Source organism: Pimephales promelas, chromosome 24 (genome assembly GCF_988280905.1).
Source record: "Pimephales promelas chromosome 24, fPimPro1.hap1.1, whole genome shotgun sequence".
Lineage (NCBI taxonomy): Eukaryota > Metazoa > Chordata > Actinopteri > Cypriniformes > Leuciscidae > Pimephales > Pimephales promelas.
Window position 1 is genome coordinate 7,276,167 of NC_142792.1, and position 19,676 is coordinate 7,295,842.

Sequence of the window (19,676 nt, forward strand, 5' to 3'; positions counted from 1 at the left end):
TGGGGATTGTTATGCTCTAAATTTATTTAAAATGTTGTCATTGGATAGTGCTGTCAACTGCCTAAAATACTGTAATTAGCCTAAAAATACATTTTTTTGTCCAATATCCTCCAAATGCTCTTTTAAACAATATTAATTCGTAAAGTTCATAAAAAAATGTATGAATTGATTAAAAACATATCTTTTGAGTTGCTATCAAAATATAAATAACAGGCCAAATACCGAAGACTGAATATTTTTGTTGTCAAATTTTGCAACACATAACATTTAATAGAAAAAGAATTGAAATAGCATACAAACATAAGGCACTGATGCATTAGAAACAACAAAACCATCTCCCAGTAGCTCCAGTAACTGTAATATGATTTGATGAACATAAAGTGGGTGTGGTCAATAAGTCACATCATCATAATCGATTTTTAAAAACAAAAGCAAATTCATATTTTTCATTATAAATGCATCAAGATTTTGTTTAATAAGCAATGAAAACAGATATAGGTTATATAAATATTACAATAACCTACCAACAGGTTTCTCTCATCTTCATTGTTGTTCTTCACATCTTCATACTCCTCCTGATCTCCCTCTGATTCACATGAGAAATAAAACCTCACATTATAATTTGTAAATCAGCTTGTGTCATTGATTGATCTCTTTCACCATGACTGACTGAGATTATTGGATTTACTCCTGATAAAGTCATAAATGCATGTGTGACTCACCTGTTAAATCTATCATTCTGTCTATTAATGATGACATCATCATAATCCTCTGGTGTGTCCACTACGCGTGAAGATAGCCTATAAACAGAACGATCAATTGCATTCTTTTATTTCAGCGGGATTAAACTCACCAGCCTTGGAAATCTCTGCAATCATGACACTGTTCACACTTCTGGTTCGCCATTTCTTCTCATTTTTGGTCTTGTGAATCAAAACAAACAGTCAGAGAAGTGATGGATTACAGAAAAGTTGCATTGGTGATGTCATTGTCATTTTTTTGGAGGTGTAGGCCTAGTTTGTAGCTGAACTGAGACGAACGTTTTATAGTTCGGGTGTACCTTCATGTCAGAGCCGCCTGACACCGAAGCTGGGCCGGGACATGAGCCGGAGGAATGAGGAATTAGGGTGGCTCATTTGATGTGGAGATTTTTGCTTTTTGATGACAGAAAACTAATGCACAGGGTCCAAATAATATTTTAGATAGATGTAGAGAATGTGAAAGTATTCAAATGAAAATTTGGAGATCGGCAGCTCGGTAAAACATTCAGTAGCCTAGCTATGTGCTCAGCCAAAACCCAAATCACAAGTGATCAACCAAAATATACATAACAATATACAAGATTATTAGCCTAGAAATCTAGACGCACCCTAGCGGCAGCAAAAATTATTTTGATGTAGGTCTGGCATGCCAGGCTAGAATTATAACATGTAAACCGAATAGCCTAGTTTTGCCTGGCGAAGCTTATGGGCCAAAGAGAAAGAGGACTATATGTTGACAGTTTTACTGCCTTTTTGTGGAGCCAGAAATCTGATTAATGTAAGTTCACGCATAAAAAGTTCAAAATTATTTTTTTTAGCAGTTAATTTACATTTATGAATGTGAAATGTTGCCAAAATAATTAATAATTTTTTTAATAAAGTACATATTTTCTTTACTTTGACTTTGATGAAAGCAAAATACAACATTCTTTCACAATAAGGCAAAGTCTTTATTGGGTCAATGATGAATCTGCTGAGGTTTTGCCAAAATGTTCTTATGTGTGAACAATTCCAAGAGAGGTGCAAAACAGTTTCTGGTGGTCTTCACAAAAATAACTGATTGTATTGAAATTAAATTAAATTGTATTAAAATTAAATTTCCCACCTTTTTTAATATCAAAGTTCTGTCCACTCGTCATGACATCATTATTGCTTTCAGGTGTGTCTTCTACAAACTTAACAAATATATGGGTTACCATACTTTACCTTCACGTCACTTTCCCTTTGTTGGGCAGTCGTCGCCTAATGGTCAGAGAGTCAGACTTGGAACCCAAAGATTGTTGGTTTGATTCTCAATATCCTACCGACAGGAAACGAGTGAGGTGTCCTTGAGCAAACACCAAACCCCCAATCTCTCCCCAGGCGCCAAAGAAAAATGGCTGTCCACTGCTCACAGTGTGTGTGTCCACAGTTTGCAGTGTGTGTGTGTGTGTGTGTGTGTGTGTGTGTGTGTGTGTGTGTGTGTGTGTGTGTGTGTGTGTGTTCATTACTGCTAATGTGTGTGCACTAAATTGGAGAGGAACATTTCAGAGTATGGGTAACAATAATTGGCCTTCACATTTCATTCATCTACAGCCGGAGAATGGATTTAAAGTAAATTGGCCAGCGAACAAAGCAATATGGATATTTATTCATTGGTTAAAACATGCCTGACCACATAAAATAATAATATTTGATACAGATCAATTAATTAACAGGGTTATTGTAAAAGTTACTTAATGCATACAAAATATTTAAAAAAATGTTGTTGTTTTTTTATATATAAAATCAGCATCATCCAATCAAAAATTTTACTGCTATTAACAAGGTCATAATAGACAGTACAAAATCACACAGAGGCATTAACATTTAAAAACCTGAGATTTGATATATCAATAGCAATTTCACTCAAACTCAAGTGTTCAAATTTCTTGAACTGCTGCGGTCATTGAGCCGAATGACCCCCCTTCTTTTTTTGACTCCTCCTCCACATCATCATAATCTGTTATTAAAAACAAAATCTTTTATGGTTATTATTTATGTTATAATCAGATAAAAAATAAATGAATGGAGTCTTTTAATCTGGAAAACATACTAATAAATACTTAATAACTTACCTAAGAGGTTTCTCACATCTTCACTCACACTCATCACATCATCATAGTCCTCCAGATCTCCCTCTGATCAACAATGACATAAAAAACATCAGAATATAAAACACTTTTGCTGCATCCCAATTCAGAGTCTGCATCATTCGAAGGCCGATTGCATCACTGTAGCCCGGCGAAGACTGTCTCTTTCAAATGTGGCCTCCAAATATGCTTTTGTTTCCTGTGTATGTCAGCTGTCACAGTTGCTATAAGAGACAAGAACAATCCCCTGTAGACCGTCCCATTAAACAATGCTCGTTTTGACCTTTGTGGCCTTTAAAGGATGCAGACTCTGAATTGGGACACATCTTTTATCGTATTTAAAGGATCATTTTTACCTTTAAGTGACTTGATTAGACAAAACTCATTTCTAATACTCATGTAAACATGTAAGGGTGATAATAAAATGTAGTTCTGTTCAACCAACCTATTTGCGAGCTCTGTCCATTGATGATGACATCATCATAATTCTCTAGCATGTTAACTACAGGTGCAAATATAAGCCCAAAAAGTTAAATAGAAGCCAAACAAACATTAAGAAAGTAATTTTAAAATATTAATTTTAGTTATGAGGTTTATCTTTAAAGGAATTTAAAAAACAATTAAAAAACACCTTTTTTAATAAAAGAGTCCTGTCCACTGGTGATTACGTCATCATAGCTCTCGGGTGTGTCTTCTACAAAATCACACATGTCACACAAACACACATTAATGACATTCAAAATATTTTTTAAATCTGTTAATATACTTAAATAACTTTAATATGCTGAAGAATGTCAATGTGCCGTTATAGAATAACAGAACGACACCTGTCTCACGATCTGGTTTCAGTCCATCAGTGATGACATCATCATAGTATCCTGGTGTGATTTCCTTCACCATGTCTTCTACATATACACAAAGAATGTTTGGATACAAAATCCCAAATATGTTTTTGTTGCAGGTCATTAGACCAAATACATTAATCTTCTAAATCATGTGATCATTTAAAAGGTCACTGACCTTTCAGGCCACTGCTGTTGGTGACATCATCATAATATACTGTCTTGAAATCTTTTGCTAAAAAGGAGAACAGATTGTTGATATATAAATAAACAACAGTATTTAAAAGGTATTGTGTCATTAGTCAAATATTTTTTAGAATTTGTTACATTTATTTATTAAGGTTAATTTCAATGAAATACTATTTAGGATGGAATGAATATGCACTTCTGCTGTCCTGTCCTGCTGTACCTGAGAGAAGCTCATCGGCATCTTCATACCCAGAATGCAGTTCTTCAGAGACGAGACTTCCTGTTAAAGGAGAGAAAAACAGTCAGAAAACATGCCATCATCCCAAACAGACTGAATCCTCATTTCCATTGGATCATAAAACTCTTAATTTTTTAAAAACATTAGAGGCAGAAATCTCATGTTTGTTTCTGTTTGTTTTTGTTAGGCCTATTAGAAAACACTCATGTATCCTCACATGAACCCATTCCTCACTGCCTTCCAGAAATACACACAGGAAGAGACAAACACACACACGCACCTGCACCTACTCACAAACATATGAACCCCTCTTTATTACCTTCAAAATACACACAGGAAGAGACACACACTGACACACACACACACACACACACACACACACACACACACACACACACACACATGAACATGCACCTGCAGCTCTGTGGTTTTCTGAGAGGAATTCTCTGGTTTGAATCAGGAGGTTTAACAGGACTAATAATAGATGAACATCAAGTGTCTGACAGACTCTTATTAATCATATTAGATAAGTTTCATGCCTCATGTCTCACCTCTCTGAGTGAAGTGATTGTGTCTGTGATGAATCTCCTCATAAACGGCCTCAGTCGTCGTCCTGTGTCTCCTCTTAGAGAGATCTGTGTGTGTAGACAGACAAACCTGCTGTCAGTTCACAACACATGACTGATCACACACTGAATAAGACACACTATGACAGTCTCTGGATCTCTCCTACCTCTCCTCATCACTCTGTTCTGCTGAACCAGTATAAGCAGTGGCACTAAGAGCAGTACGAGCAAAACTCCCAGTACAACCACAAGCACAGAGAGAGACGCTGCTGGAGGAGTTTGTGGAGGAGTGACTGATGTTGAGCGCACTGTCTGAGAAACTGGACGAGAAGATGATGTTGTTGTGGCAGGAGTAGTGGACACTGACAAATCTGACAAAACACACACAAACACATTCAAAATCATGCAAATACACAAAGATTATTAGTATAAAATGATGACTACTATTGTTCAGTGTGTTGCTGTGACCTGCACATGTGAGTCCAGCGTGATCTTTGAGGGAACAGTCAGTGTGGTTCTCCAGGGAGTGAGGACAGTCCCACAGGTGAATCTCATTCCCTCTGCACTCGACTCTGTTCATCCACACAACACCTTCACCAGCACCAAAGACTGAATTCCCATCAGCCCTCAGTGCGTCTCCACAACCCAGCTGCCTGCAGACCACCTGAGCATCGCTGATGTCCCACAGATCAGCACAGACTGAACCCCACACAGCGTTATGATACACCTCCAGCCTCCCAGAGCACCGGCCCAAACCTCCACTCAGTCTGAGAGGAACATGATCTAAAACACACACAGCAACATCACTGACCGGCAATACATTTACAATGTATTTTATGACTATTTAAAGTTGTGACTAATTGTGTGACTGTACTGTGAAAGAGAAATAATTCTGTGAATAAATAAAATATATAATTTTAATTATCTTACTTGAACACTGTCTCCGGTGAGGAGATTCTGAGGTGGAACATGTCAGACGACTCCGAGGAACTTCATTAGTCTGCTCCTCTAAAATTAAAATGTTAAAATTGAATTCAACACTGAATAGAAAAATTATACATAAAAATAATAATAATAATCATCAAACTGAAACAAACATGTCATTTTCCAACTTTCTTACATCAGTTAAATGATCTTACCTGAGCAGGTGGCCACTTCATTACAGTCAGTCTGTCCCCAGGGTGAAGATGGACACTGCCATATAGTGGAATCATGACGTCGACATTTAAAATAATCCAGCCAGTTATGAGGCTTCAGTCCCACTGAATTACTGGGTTCATTGCCAGATCTTCCACAGTTCAGCTCTTGACAGATCAGACTCGCTGTGTCTCTATCCATTGTGTTGTAACACACATTACCCCAGGATCCATTGTAGAAAACCTCCACATTCCCTTCACAGCCCTCAGTTAACCTGATCTCTTTAAACTCTAGATGGAAAAGGATGAGATTGTGAATCAATGCATTAAAAAAGAAACAATTTAATGTCTAATCACTGTCTTTTAATAACAAGGTATACAGTGAAATAATTGTGTCAACTTTACATTTATAAAATGGAGGACACTAAAACCAAAACTGTGGAAAAATATCTCATTCATTAGTGTATAAATATATAAAACACTGCTTTTGTTTTTAAATCGCTTGCACAAAATTTCTGAAACTTTGGCTCTTATTTTTTTTAAACTCTACACTAAACCACAAAACATGCACACAAGATCCAAAACATCGCACATCTCTTGCAAAAACAAAGACTTCAATTAAATCTATATTACAATTTTTTTTAAAATTATTGTTTACACACTTTTGAGCCTCATAATAGTCTATTGTCTATTGTCTCTTTTGCTTGTTCGGTGTGCAGTGGAGTGTACAGGAGTTTCTCACACTAACATGTATGTGCACAAATACTGTATATACAGTGTGATTGCACACTCAATAAACTTTGAAGTTATTGAGCTGAACTGACTTGAGCTGAATAGTGACACTATTAGCTTGTTAGAGGTGCTTACAACAAAATTTGAATATGTTACAATTGTAAAGCTTCTTTGAAACTATCTGTATTATCCGCTACAGAAATAAATGTTATTTATATTTATATATATATATATATATAGGGCCTATATATATATATATATATATATATATATATATATATATAGGGCCTATATATATATATAAACAGAAATCCAAGGGACAAAAGTTTATTTGTTTCTCAAAAATTGAGTTTTGATTTCTAAGTGATCAAATTAGGTATGTTTAAACTTTGTTATATATCCAGTCAGTAGTTGTAAGATGTGTGCCTTTCATTCACTCAAAGTGAATCAAAGTGTGAGTTCACACTCACAAATAATTAGCTAGAGTAAAAGAGTACCAGTATTTGGTGTGCTGTCCGAGGGTGAGCGTCGTGCTCAGAATGCGTCCCGAACCGAGTTACTCTGCCCATCAACCCCCCACCCCCATCGTCAAGATATTATTTAACTGTTCACCTGAGCACACGACTCCTACATCCTCCTTGTGTTGACAGTCATGTTTCCCCCAGCCTGAAGAAGAGCAGTTCCACAGGGACGTCTCATTCCCCTCACACTTCACCTCATCCAGCCATATGTGTCCAGAACCAGGACCAAACCAGGCTGGTACCTGCTGGTTACTGAGGGCCACTCCACACTGCAGCTGTCTGCACACCACATGGGCATCTTTAATATCCCAGGAGTCATCACACACTGTCCCCCATGAGCCGCTGTGAAAAACCTCCAGCCTCCCTGCACAGTCTCCCCCAGAACCCACCAGCCTGATGGACCCGCGGCCTGATATTCAGAGAGAGAAAAACAGTGCTTGTACATGAGCGTTATTTATCATCAACTAAAGTATCTGTGCAGATGATGATTTTCTCACCAAAGTTTTTGATTGACAGCTGTTGTGTGGAGCTGCAGTTGAGAGTGTGTGGAGAGCTGCAGTTCCCCAGATGAGCTTCACTCTCTGGAGAGAGTATTTATTTGCAATTCAGTATTTATCTAAAATCTATATTACATTTTAATCTGAAACAAAGACTTCATCACAGTGTGAATTTGCTCACCAGAGCAAATGACTCCAACATCTCGTCCATGAGAACGTTCAGCTCGACTCCATGAAGAGACGGAACATTCTGAGAGTTTTGTTTCATTCCCGTCACAATCAAACACATCAGCCCAGATTTCACCACTTCCCTCTCCAAACCAGTCTGATCCCACAACAGACACAGCAATCCCACAATTCAGCTGTCTACAGAGGACACTGGCAGCTCTCATATCCCAGCATGCATCACACACTGTGCCCCATTCATTTAGAAACCGGAGCTCCACTCTTCCAGAACAAGAGTCTGAACCGTTCATCAGTCTGAGATCTGTGTAACCTGTGCAGAGAACTGGCAGCTTATTTAAACATGAAAAGAATCCAGATACCTGTAATTGAGCAATACAACATCAGTACATTTGGTATACAATTTATCTAAATAAATGCCAAATGTTTGTACTTAACCAGAACAAATCACTCCCACATTATTGTCATAAGAACAGTTGTGTTTGTGTGATGGTGATGTTGGACAGAGGTGAATCTGAGACTCCTTTCCACTGCACTGAATCTCCTCTGACCAAACTCGTCCCTTTCCTTTTCCAAAAGCATCTTCTCCCAGCACCTGTACAGGAGCCCCACAGTCCAGCTCTCTACACACAACCTCTGCATCCTGCTGGTCAAAGGCAGCGGCACACACTGTGTTCCATCCGTCTGTACGAAGCATCTCCACTCTCCCAGAACACAGGTGAAACCCGTTCACAAGTCGAAGTCCTCGCTCTGAGTCTTTGAATTATAAAGACAGATAATTAATTAAACATCTCTATTTACCTGGAACACTATAAAAATCTTAATTAATTTGTGACATTTTGTATTTCATTAATTCCATTTATATACATTTATTTTATCTGTAATGTTATCTTTCATCTGTAATTTTAAAATCTTCATTAAATAAAGAATGCAAATAAGATTGTCAAATCCGACTGTGAATAATAAATAAGACATTAGGCCTATTTAGTGTGGATTCTCTGGATCATATTTTATTATAAGAAAATGAGGAATGGGGATACATATAATATGAACAAAATAATCAAATAGATTGCATGTTTCATATGATTGACTGATGAAGTTTGTCCTCACCAGCATACAGAAACATTATTACTTAGTGTTATGAAAGAGTGATGTGATAACAAGCTGAGGGACAGCTTACCTGAACAGACGACACCAGCATCTTGACCATGATTACAGTCCTGTGCTGCATATTGGTTATATGATCTGCAGTCATTCAGTGCAGTCTCTGATCCACTACACTGTACATATGCCATTGAAATTGGTCCTGGTCCTTGCCCAAAATGAGCATCATATGTTGCTTTTACAGCCGTCCCACAGTCCAGCTCTCTACACACCACTGCAGCATCAGCCATATCCCAGTCCCGATGACACACTGTTCCCCACTGACCATCATGAAGAACCTCCACTCTACCAGCACAGGGATTACTGCCATTCACCAATCTCACAATGTCTACACATGAGAGACAGGAAGACAACTAGTAAATATCAAAATGTAAGTGTAACCTTACACGTAAATGATTTTAGCTCATATGAAAGAATAAAGTACCTCTTTATATACTTACCAGAGGTGGTGAGTTTTCCCATATAGCACAGGAACATCAGCATCAGAAAGCTCTTCATCTTCTGCTCGACACACACTCGCAGCACAAGTTTCTCCTCTGCTCTCTCTCACACACACTAAAGAAACTGGCTCCTGTCAGTCCCCTAAAGAGAGAGAGACTCTCACAGCTGCCAATGACACTCACTGTTACCTTATTAGACAAAACAGAGGAAATCATCAAACATAATCACTGACAAATCAGAGGAGGCATTTCTGATGTTCACCATATATATATGAAGAGAACATCTGCGCTGATGAACGAGACTCCTCCTCCACCATGAAAAGACACTTCACAGAGGATATAATCATATATTTGATAAGTCATGATGGAGATAAAGTCACACAACTTAAAGGAGATTGATATAAAAATACTGCAGGTTATATTCAGCATCAAAGCCTGTCACCTGCTGCACACAGGACATACAAGACTGGGGACTGATTTTTGTAAGTCTAATCACTTCAACACTTGCAACTTTGTAGAAAACTTAGTAGAAATTTTTTTTTTTCATGAATTATTTGAATAAATGCAAAATTTCAATCTCATTGTTTCTAGAGAAATTGTGCATATTATCTGTGGAATTTACTGCTTTGTTATTTTATTCTAAAAATAAAATTTTATTACACCATAGTATAAACTATATTGTTGCTAAGCTATGCAGATGTGTTTTTATTAAATCAATTAAATATTATCTACATATAGGTAAACTATTTAAAAAATACATAACATCAATGGATGTTCGTTTAGTGCTGTATTTGTCCAGCAGATGGCAGCAAAGCACCTTATAAAAACTCCAGTGCTGCACATTTCATTAATGGTTTTTCTTCACTTATAACAACATTTATAAGTAACTTGTTTCGTGTGGTAGAGCTCATTTCACTGCACATTGATGTTGTAATGTGCAGCTTTACACAGCTTGTTGTAACTTCAAAATTAAACTTTTTTTTAAAAATTTGGAACAGGACATTACAGAAAATAAAATAAGAGGACTTAGCCTACTTGTCTTCCCATTGCCTTCAGATTACAGTAAAAGACGATCCAGAAGATGCAACTTCCTGTTGAAAATGAAAAAAAAAAAAAAAATCTCATTAAAAAAAAAAAAAACATTTTAAGCATACAGATACAAAGTCACACAACAATCCTACAAAAATAAGATTTATGAAGGATTTTAATCCTATAGCCTATATGGCAAAGTTTATGAGTGGGAATTTATTATATTAGTATTTTTTTTTTTAGTATTAGGATTATTATTACTATTTTGTGTTAGGCTAGTTATGAATGTTTTTAATTAGGCCTATACATTTTAATTGTGAAGTTATAGCTTAATCTGCGGGACACTTTTCTTAATGCATTTTTATAATGTCCTGGGGACAAACATGTCACCCATTCACTGACAATCATTTAAATTTGCCCTGTAATCTTGATTATTTGGCCGTCTCATATTAGTTTAGCATAAAAGATGATGGTTAATTCTAGAAGAAATGAAAATGGAAACATTTCACTACTTCAAATTATTTTCAAAAAGAAAAAAAAAGTCACAAAATTCATAAAGTAAAAAATTAAGTAAAAAAATATCTGAACCGTGAAATACTGGTGTGTGTTGTCGGAGGATGCGCCGCGTTTGTGTCACCAAAGAAACTTCCTGCCAGGGGCGGCTCGCCCATAGAGGGCGCTGGGGCGCCGCCCTCCCTCCGACCTGTCTGTCTGTTTTTTTAATATATATTATAATTTATCATTTTGAAAAATAATCTGTGTTAATTATATGCTAATAATGGTTTTACTTTGAAAAGTGTTTTGAACTCACCAGAATGATATTTGCATTCACTTTCGTTACTTTTATCACGTTGGTGTAGTAGTATAGCCAATAGGCTGTCTTCTCAGGGCGCCAGTTCGCTCAGCCCCACAGTGCTGGAATTTAAGCCAATGGTTCCCCGGTTGCTATGCAAAAAAGTTTCTATTTCGCCAATCAGCGTCGTCAAATTTTATGGTTTGGGGGCGCTGAAAATATCGCCCACAGTATCAGATTAGGGGAGTGCACCGTGCACGCGCACCACGGGACATTTTTTTTTTACCTCAGATGAGAGCAGAATGGCAGCGCCAGTGACGTCGAGTGGAAATAATGTAAAGTTAGTCGTGGGAATTGACCTGTCTGTCTCTGTCACTCACTCACTCACTCACTCACACACACACACACACTGTTTCACGCACATTTGATATTAATGTAGTTATAGGAATATTAATACCTGTGTGTTTGCTTTGTTTTTTGATGTTTTTAAGTTCTGAGCTAGATTACTGTGTTTCATACTAGTTCAAATCAACTTTCTTCTCATACTTGGGTGTTACCCTCAAGAAAGTTGTCCCACCCTCTCTTTCAAAGCCTTTTCTCTCTCTTTCTCTAGTATCAACAAATTGTTATCCATTATCCAATTGTCAATTTGTCAAAAATATGTAGTCTACAGCTGGGGACTGATTAAACTAGATACCTATTATTTTTGTATTACCTATATTATAATTTATCAATATTATGCGTTTGCACTTTTTCTGTCAGCACACAGAGCATAATAAACATGCAACTTGTTCATTATCATTAACTGTCAAACTGTTATTATTATTATTATTGTATTATTTGACCATTGGTATTGACTGGTTTAAGTTATTTTATTGGTATAGGTAAGGGCATGGCCTAAGGCCTAAAATGCACCAGAATGCAGGAAATCACATCTACTAAATTCAAAATTTTCTGGGGGGGGACCCCCAGACCCCCCTCTTATTCAGCCCCCCCTCCAATATTTTTCACCAGCCGCCACTGCTTCCTGCTCTAAATCTGACCGTGAGAACATCTATTCCTCCTCATCATCATTGACCGCGGGTCTGGTCCGAGCAAACACGATCAAAGACGCTCTCCACAATTCACTCATTTACTGGATTTAATTAAACAAATTAATACCAACATTTTTAGCATAGACCTGGAGGAGTAACACTTGTTCAGGTAAGCTTTCCTCTTGGCTATAGTAACTTAACTTGCCTTGTACAGGCTATGCAATTTTAGTTTGAGGCTTTATGAAATCAGTATTTCAATCATTTAGTTTAATGTCACAAACAGAGCACTACATTCAACTATTTATTGTTGAACACAGATTGTGTCAACTGTCAACCTTTGTCTGTCTGTCAATCATTTAAAAGTTAATTTGAATTGGTTCTTGCTTAAATTAAAGTAAACTACTAGATACCCCTTCAAACCTTAGCACGTTCCATTTGAGATCAACGATGAAATTGTACCACAGAAACCGTGTTCCTGTTCCCCTTTGACACTGTTGGGACAGGTCTGCTTACCAATAACGTCAGCAGGGCCAGTGATGATGACTGAGACTAATCTGCATTTCACTTCTCAAAGTCTTAACATTCCTAAAGACCATAAGTATTGCTGATGTGTTGCTCTTTCTCTGTTTCTCTCTGCTGCCTGGGACCCACAGCAGGCATTCAGTAAGACAATAAATGATGATTCCTGAATTAATCAGCATAATTCCTTGTATTGGATCTTGCTTTGGATTACGTACCAGTTGTGCTCTCACGTCTCTCGCCTACATTGTATCCTGACCTGTTCAAAGACGGTCAAGGTAAGCAGCGCTGGAATCATGTCAGAGATCGGACACGTTGGAGACACACAGGTCACCAGGAGTGGCTCAGATCAGGATGAGAAGCAGCCGAAACCACAGCCAAGGAAAAGTGTGAAGAAGAACACAGGATGGGGACACATTGCTATGTTGGACAAAATTGAGGACTTCTTTCAGATCTGTGACAGCGAGGGAAAGGGCTTCATCACACGCACTGATATGAGGGTAAAGTATGGGTCCTTAACTTGACATTTCCTTCACCACATAATATTTTCACTCTTAATTATTGTTATTTAAATTATTTAGGCCTATTTATTTTTTTTACATCTGTCATGGCTTTGGTATAATTATACAGCTCTGTATTCAAATCATATTTTTGTATTTGTTTAGCTTTCTATGGCCATCTATTTATTTTTATTAAAATATTAGGGTGCATATGTGTCTGTTACGGTTCAAGCGAGGAAAGAGGAGCAGAGGACCTACATTTTTGCTGTCTTTGTTTTAGTTTTTAATAAAAGATAACTCAAAATACTGGAATCGTATAGGAGTAGATTAACATAACAGTTTCTGCTTCTTCTCAAAGACAACACAGGACAAATGACCTGAAACAAGCTGACAGCTTATAATACACAGGCTAAATTTGGAACCAAACAAGACACAGGTGAACATTATTTATTAACCAATGAGTAACCATAGTAACAAAGGACAAGCAAACAGGAGCTAAACACAGGAAGGAAACACAGAAACCAAAGGAAACAACATAAGAGTCTACAAACATAACACAACCATAACAGTTGCATTATTTTCCCTCCTGTTTAAAAAGGTTTAATGTTCTATTAGCACTAAGGGTTAGGCTATCTGAATATCTAGATGGCTGAAAATAGTGTTAATGATGTAATTTTTTCATCTGTTTCTTGAGTATTTAATCATAAACCATCATTTTCTCTATCTTAGAGGCTACTCAAAGAATTGCCACTCACTGCTGAGGAACTCGAGAACGTATTTGATTCGCTAGACCTTGAAAAAAATGGATACCTGACCATGGGAGAGTTTTCCTCCGGATTCAGTGAGTTTATGATCATCTCCTTCCAGTCAAGAGGATCTATTCAAAAATCATTTGTTATTTAACACATATATATATATAGCACAGCAAATTACACACTTTTACAAGGTGTATCTATAACTGTTCCCCAGGTAACTATCTTTACGGACGAAGAGTCTCCAAAACTGAGGAACTAATGAATACACCCTATCAGAGCTCAGGGGATGAAGAGCAGTCATGGAAAGAGGATGATGAAGAGAGACATTTCAGCGTGTTGATGGAGAGCTTGGGTGCTAGCAATATATTTGAGGAGTTAGTACTGATGTTTTACCACTGCACATGGCATTGCAATAAAACATTAGACAAGCAGTAACAGTTCTCTCTTAAATTCAGCCCGAGTGAGGTTCGCAGCCTGTGGACTCAGCTCAGGAAGGATGAGCCTCACCTCCTGTCCAACTTCGAAGAGTTCCTGGCCCGTGTCACATATCAAATCAAAGAGGCGCAACAAGAGAGGAAGGAGATGGAGAGCACCCTCAGAAGGTGACGTGATGATTCTTTATGCAACATGAATTGAGAATGAATTTAGAGCATCTAAAGTCGCATGTTTAAGAGCCAAAAATCGTATTTTCCCCCCATGTTACTTGTGAATAATCCCCATTTAGAGGCTTAATGTAATTCCCTATAGAATGCTGTTTTATCCCAGTCCAGTGACCACCAAGTTTACCACCAGGCTGTACTTCTGGTGGGAATAAAAGGTATTTTGATCAAATCTAGGTCAGAATGATGTGGTTTGCAACATGCATTGTTTAAAGATACACATGAAATCTTGTGATCCTTTAATTATTACCTGGATTTGCAGGTCTGAGCCAGTGTTTTACAATGTAAATACTGTGAGAATTTGGAAGAATTTATATAATATGAAACAGTTGTTTGTGTTTTATCTTTAGATTGTATTAGGCAATGCATTTAACATTGAACTCCATTGTCATTGCACAGGAAAGCAGCCACACATGACAACGAAATTCGCAGATTATATGAGGAAATGGAGCAACAGATCATTAATGAAAAAGATCAAGCAATTCTGAAGGTACTGTTGCATGTTCCTTTACACTGTACAGTGTAAAGAATATAAAAAAAGAGAAATTAATACTTTAATTAAGGCTAAGCATGGATGCATTAAATGAATCAAATATGTCAGTAAAAATATTTGAACTTTCTAAAATTATGAGAAAAAAAGTATCAGTTTCCACAAAAATATTAAGCAGCACAACTGTTTTCAACATTTAGAATAATTAGAAATTATTCTTGAGCAGAAAATTAGCAGATTAGAATGATTTCCAAAGGATCATATGACTCTGAAGACAATTCAGCTTCATACATTTTAGTTATTTTGTATCGTAATAATATAGGCATTGTATGTTAATTCTCTCTCAGGACTCTGAAAATCTGCAGTTGCGCAGTCAGGACCTCCAGCAGCGGCTCCGTAGTAAAGAACAGGATTTGGAGCAGCTTTTCCAAAAACAAAGGAGGGTGAGCACCACAAATGAACCGGCAGAATCAGACAAAATCTTATAATTTTGTGGCACTCACACCATTTCAACTCACAGCTTTTGTATATAATTTTTTTCCAGTTAGAGAGACAATGCCGTGACCTTCATAGCGAACAACAGGAGAGTCGACTGGAAAATGTTAAACTGAAAATGACCAATGAGGAGTTGTCTCGTGAACTTGAGCACACCTGCCAAGAGCTGGAGTTGGCTCAGGAGCAGCTGGGCATTCTGCAGGAGCAGGCCTCTCGACTACAGCAGGAGAGAGAGATGTCAGTCTCGCCATTTATTACATACACACGGAAACCCCACCAGTGTCTTTGTGTCTCTCATACACACACATGTGCTTTACCCTCACAGGGAGATGTACAGAATCACAGAAGGCTTGCAGAGGGAAAAACACAGCTTGATGAAACAGTTAGATCTACTCAGGTGTGCTTACACATCCTCACATATGCTGTAGACAAACAACAACACAAAAATCTAAAATTAAATGTTGTTCTTTTAGAGAAATGAATAAACATCTACGAGATGAGCGAGACATTAGCTTTCTGGTAAGTTTACCAATTTTTTTTATTTTATTTTTTTACATTTTAATTTTTGTCACATTGTTGTTCTTAAGTTTAGACATTAGAATTGAATTTAGCATTTTGTGATCACATAATAATTTCCATTTCCTTTATTTTTGTGTTTATTAGTAGTTTTGATGACTTCTCTTTTTCTAAAACGTGGAAAATGTTAATAATAGAAAAATGTAGTGGGTGTGTTTCCACTTTTGACTAATAAGAGCAATCGTAAACCGAATATCTCCCTGTAATTTGCAACAGAAACGCAGCAATTCGATGAAGAAATCCTCACGCAAGCACAGACTGAGCGCAGCTTCAATAAAATACACAGAGAGGAAACAATCCGTCAAAAAGTGAGACATCTTCACATATTCGCATGTGAATACCTTCATGATTTAATAACATGGAAACATTGACTCTTGATTTCAGAGAAGCTGACGAAGAGGAAGTGACTCAGCGCTCTAACAGGAAGACCACCTCTTTAGCAAACAGTCAATGTTCACCCTTCACCGCAGGGGATGATGGGAAGCCGGAGGTGGATGTGCAATCTCAGAAGGTGTCTGTGGATTTAGAAGGTGTAAATGACAGAGGGGATGTGGAGGATGCGCCACCGGATGGTTGGCCTCTACGCAGAGTCATATCCATCGAGGAGGACCACCTCCCCCACCTGTTACAAGGAGACCATCACCTTCTTCTGCATCAGCTCAGCGAGGAAGAAGAAGAGCGAGCCGCAGAGGAAGAAGGTCAGGGGGATCTAGAGACGAGCTCCCTCTACCCGTCCAATGCGTCTCTGGCCTCTGCTGACTCTCCACCACCAGTTAGGGTGAAGAAGCCGTCGAAGAAGAAGTGGATCAGAGGAAACATGCCCTCGTCTGCACGGGGTCAGCCTGTCGGAAAGGAGACCCACCAGCAGGTCAGTGGTGGGACATATCATTTCAGATGCATTTACTTATTAAAGTCCTAAAACCAAATAATTCTTAATTCAAAAATCAGAGACGGAGTGAAAGTGCAAGAGACTTTAAATACCATAATATGTGGAAATTTGAGACTATTTAAAGTGTAATCGTGTTTTTTATGTGCACTCAACACATCTAGCTGTTAGCTTTACTTAAAAAATGTCACTGTGTGTGTTTTTGGCGACAGGTTCCAGCAGAAGGTGCTGCCGCATCCCCTCAACGCCTCTTTAAGGTCATTCTGGTGGGAAACTCCAGTGTTGGTAAAACCGCACTGCTGCGACGCTTCTGTGATGGACAGTTTCATTCAGCCACCTCAGCCACTGTGGGTAAGTTGCTCTCTCCCTCCATGTGCAATTTACAATTTTGGACAGGTCAGTTCAAGTGGGTTTAACAGATGCAAATTGGTTGCCCTTTTACTGGAGTTTGCTGTATTTGATCAGAAGGATGAATTACAGCAATCTCTTTTGTTATGATTTAAATGGTCTGTGCATTATTAGTATTACTCCTTAGTGCATTGGATTTGAATATGTGTGAGAGTTAATGGAAACCTGCTATGCTATATCAGATGGATTTCTTAAAGCGGGCAACATCACATGAAAGGGCTTGGGAAGTCACACTCCTTGCATTTAAAGCCTGCCGCACATTGCACACCAGATTATGTCAAACACCATCAGTTCACTTTATATCAAAGTTTCTAGCCTTTCACCCCTGGCCCATAAACAACCTGATTTATTACATAATTGTGATTAAATTATTTTATTGAATTAGTCCTAAACCAAAATGGCAGTGAACACTGGACTTTTCTCAGCCATTTTAGTTACTTTCAACCAGCTGGTCCCAAGTCAATTTTTAGTGAATAAATACAACGTGGTTTGATATTTTGCTTTATAATTCAATGACAATCATAAGCTTGTGGCTAAAGCGTTTAAAACGCCTGTATACTCTACACAGAAATATTACTCAACAGTGTCCTCTAGTGGCCATTATCCCTCACTGCAGTAATGGTTTGTATTGATTTTTAATAAAGGAACGTGATTTCATTAGTATTTGTTGTGTAATTTTTTATTTTGCAAAATGTATGTGTGAACTGCACATTTATATATATATATAACTTCTTCAATTATGTTGTGTTGTACAGGCATTGACTATAGTGTGCGGACTCTGAATTTGGGGGACAGTCTTGTTGCTCTTCAGCTATGGGACACTGCAGGCCAAGAAAGGTGAGGCCCTGATACGACCATACAGGATATAGTTTTGCATTTATATCTTGTTATTTAGGACATTTAAATTCAGCTTCAGTTTCAGTTTGTTCCCCAGACTGTGCTGTTATCCGTTAAAGCATCTCTAAAAAGCTTGCCGCAACCAAAACATGAACTCACTTGTCACTGATGATAAACATCCAGCGGGAAAAAATGCAATGTCACTGTGCTCTGCAGGTATCGCAGCATTACCAAGCAGTTTTTCCGCAAGGCAGATGGCGTGGTGGTCATCTACGACATAACAATGGAGGACAGTTTCAGATCAGTCCGCCCCTGGCTGACCAGCATACAGGAGGCCGTAGGCGACCCTATCCCTGTCATGCTCCTGGGCAACAAATCGGACCAGGAGAATGAGCGAGAAGTGCAGACAAAAGAGGCTGATATGCTTGCAGAGGTGTGCTCTTGTGCTTTCTCTCACACACACAGTATATCTTATCATATTTACATTTACATTCAAGTCTACTTCACTATATCCAACACATTATGCACAGATTTGTGTTATATTTGGTAGGAAACAAACCTGATGTTTTACGAGTGCAGTGCTTATACTGGAGCTAATGTGTTGGAGGCCATGATACATCTGGCTAGGTAAGAACTGAAAAAACACATGAACGCAATGTTACCGAACGTACTACATTTAGCTGTGATCTTCGTAACACCTCACCTAGGGCTGCAACCCACAAAAATGAGAAATGTGTGAAACTGTGAGACAGCTAGCTGTCTGCAAACATCATCAGATGTCGAACGGAAAGCTTGTGGGGTTTTTTATCTTCAAAATGTGATTCTCTCATCTTTAGCAGTGCTCCCATTTTTTTTATTTATTCGAAAGCTAAGACTTTTGTTAAAGAACGCTGATGTTTTTGCAGAGTCCTGAGGGAACAGGAAGACAGAGTATGGGTGAACACGGTCAGACTGGTGGATCAACCACTGAGGAAGAAATCCTGCTGCAAGTGACCACACACACACACATATGGGTGAAATCACTGCGTTTTATGTATCATCATCAGAACTTAAACTCAATGTAAATAGTTTAATGTTGGCTGAAAGAGTGCAGATTCAAGCACTAATAGTGTAATGTGTAAAAATGTCCAATTGTCAAAGAGCATTGTAGCTCTGAGCTCATTTGTTATGTAGAGGAAGTATATATTAGTCACAGGACACTATCGCACCTCATTTAAAATATCTTTGTATTTTGTTAACAATACAAACCCATTCTTTTTTAATGGAGTGTATTAAAACAAGTGTAAAAACACATTCAACCAGGAAAGAACAAAGT

General features: G+C 37.9%; 2 protein-coding genes across 2 annotated transcripts; one reads left to right on the forward strand and one right to left on the reverse strand.

Annotated features, from left to right (window-relative positions):
* Positions 1 to 2,377: 2,377 nt before the first annotated feature.
* On the reverse strand, positions 2,378 to 9,453 carry LOC120476756 (scavenger receptor cysteine-rich type 1 protein M130-like). Its single transcript, XM_089127287.1, has 18 exons — positions 9,381 to 9,453; positions 8,957 to 9,268; positions 8,215 to 8,532; positions 7,775 to 8,089; positions 7,594 to 7,677; positions 7,188 to 7,505; positions 5,847 to 6,134; positions 5,638 to 5,715; positions 5,176 to 5,490; positions 4,875 to 5,078; positions 4,693 to 4,776; positions 4,124 to 4,183; positions 3,893 to 3,949; positions 3,700 to 3,777; positions 3,504 to 3,566; positions 3,318 to 3,374; positions 2,858 to 2,920; positions 2,378 to 2,742 (listed from the first exon to the last, which is right to left on the reverse strand). The coding sequence occupies exons 1-18, from the start codon at positions 9,436 to 9,438 to the stop codon at positions 2,663 to 2,665; spliced, it is 2,832 nt and encodes a 943-aa protein (XP_088983413.1). The 5' UTR covers positions 9,439 to 9,453; the 3' UTR covers positions 2,378 to 2,662.
* Positions 9,454 to 12,890: 3,437 nt separating this feature from the next.
* cracr2ab (calcium release activated channel regulator 2Ab) lies at positions 12,891 to 19,674 on the forward strand. Its single transcript, XM_039667999.2, has 16 exons — positions 12,891 to 13,255; positions 13,985 to 14,096; positions 14,225 to 14,384; positions 14,466 to 14,612; positions 15,069 to 15,159; positions 15,507 to 15,602; positions 15,704 to 15,891; positions 15,980 to 16,051; positions 16,128 to 16,173; positions 16,447 to 16,538; positions 16,615 to 17,098; positions 17,329 to 17,467; positions 18,280 to 18,361; positions 18,578 to 18,794; positions 18,912 to 18,988; positions 19,267 to 19,674. The coding sequence occupies exons 1-16, from the start codon at positions 13,052 to 13,054 to the stop codon at positions 19,352 to 19,354; spliced, it is 2,295 nt and encodes a 764-aa protein (XP_039523933.2). The 5' UTR covers positions 12,891 to 13,051; the 3' UTR covers positions 19,355 to 19,674.
* Positions 19,675 to 19,676: the final 2 nt, after the last annotated feature.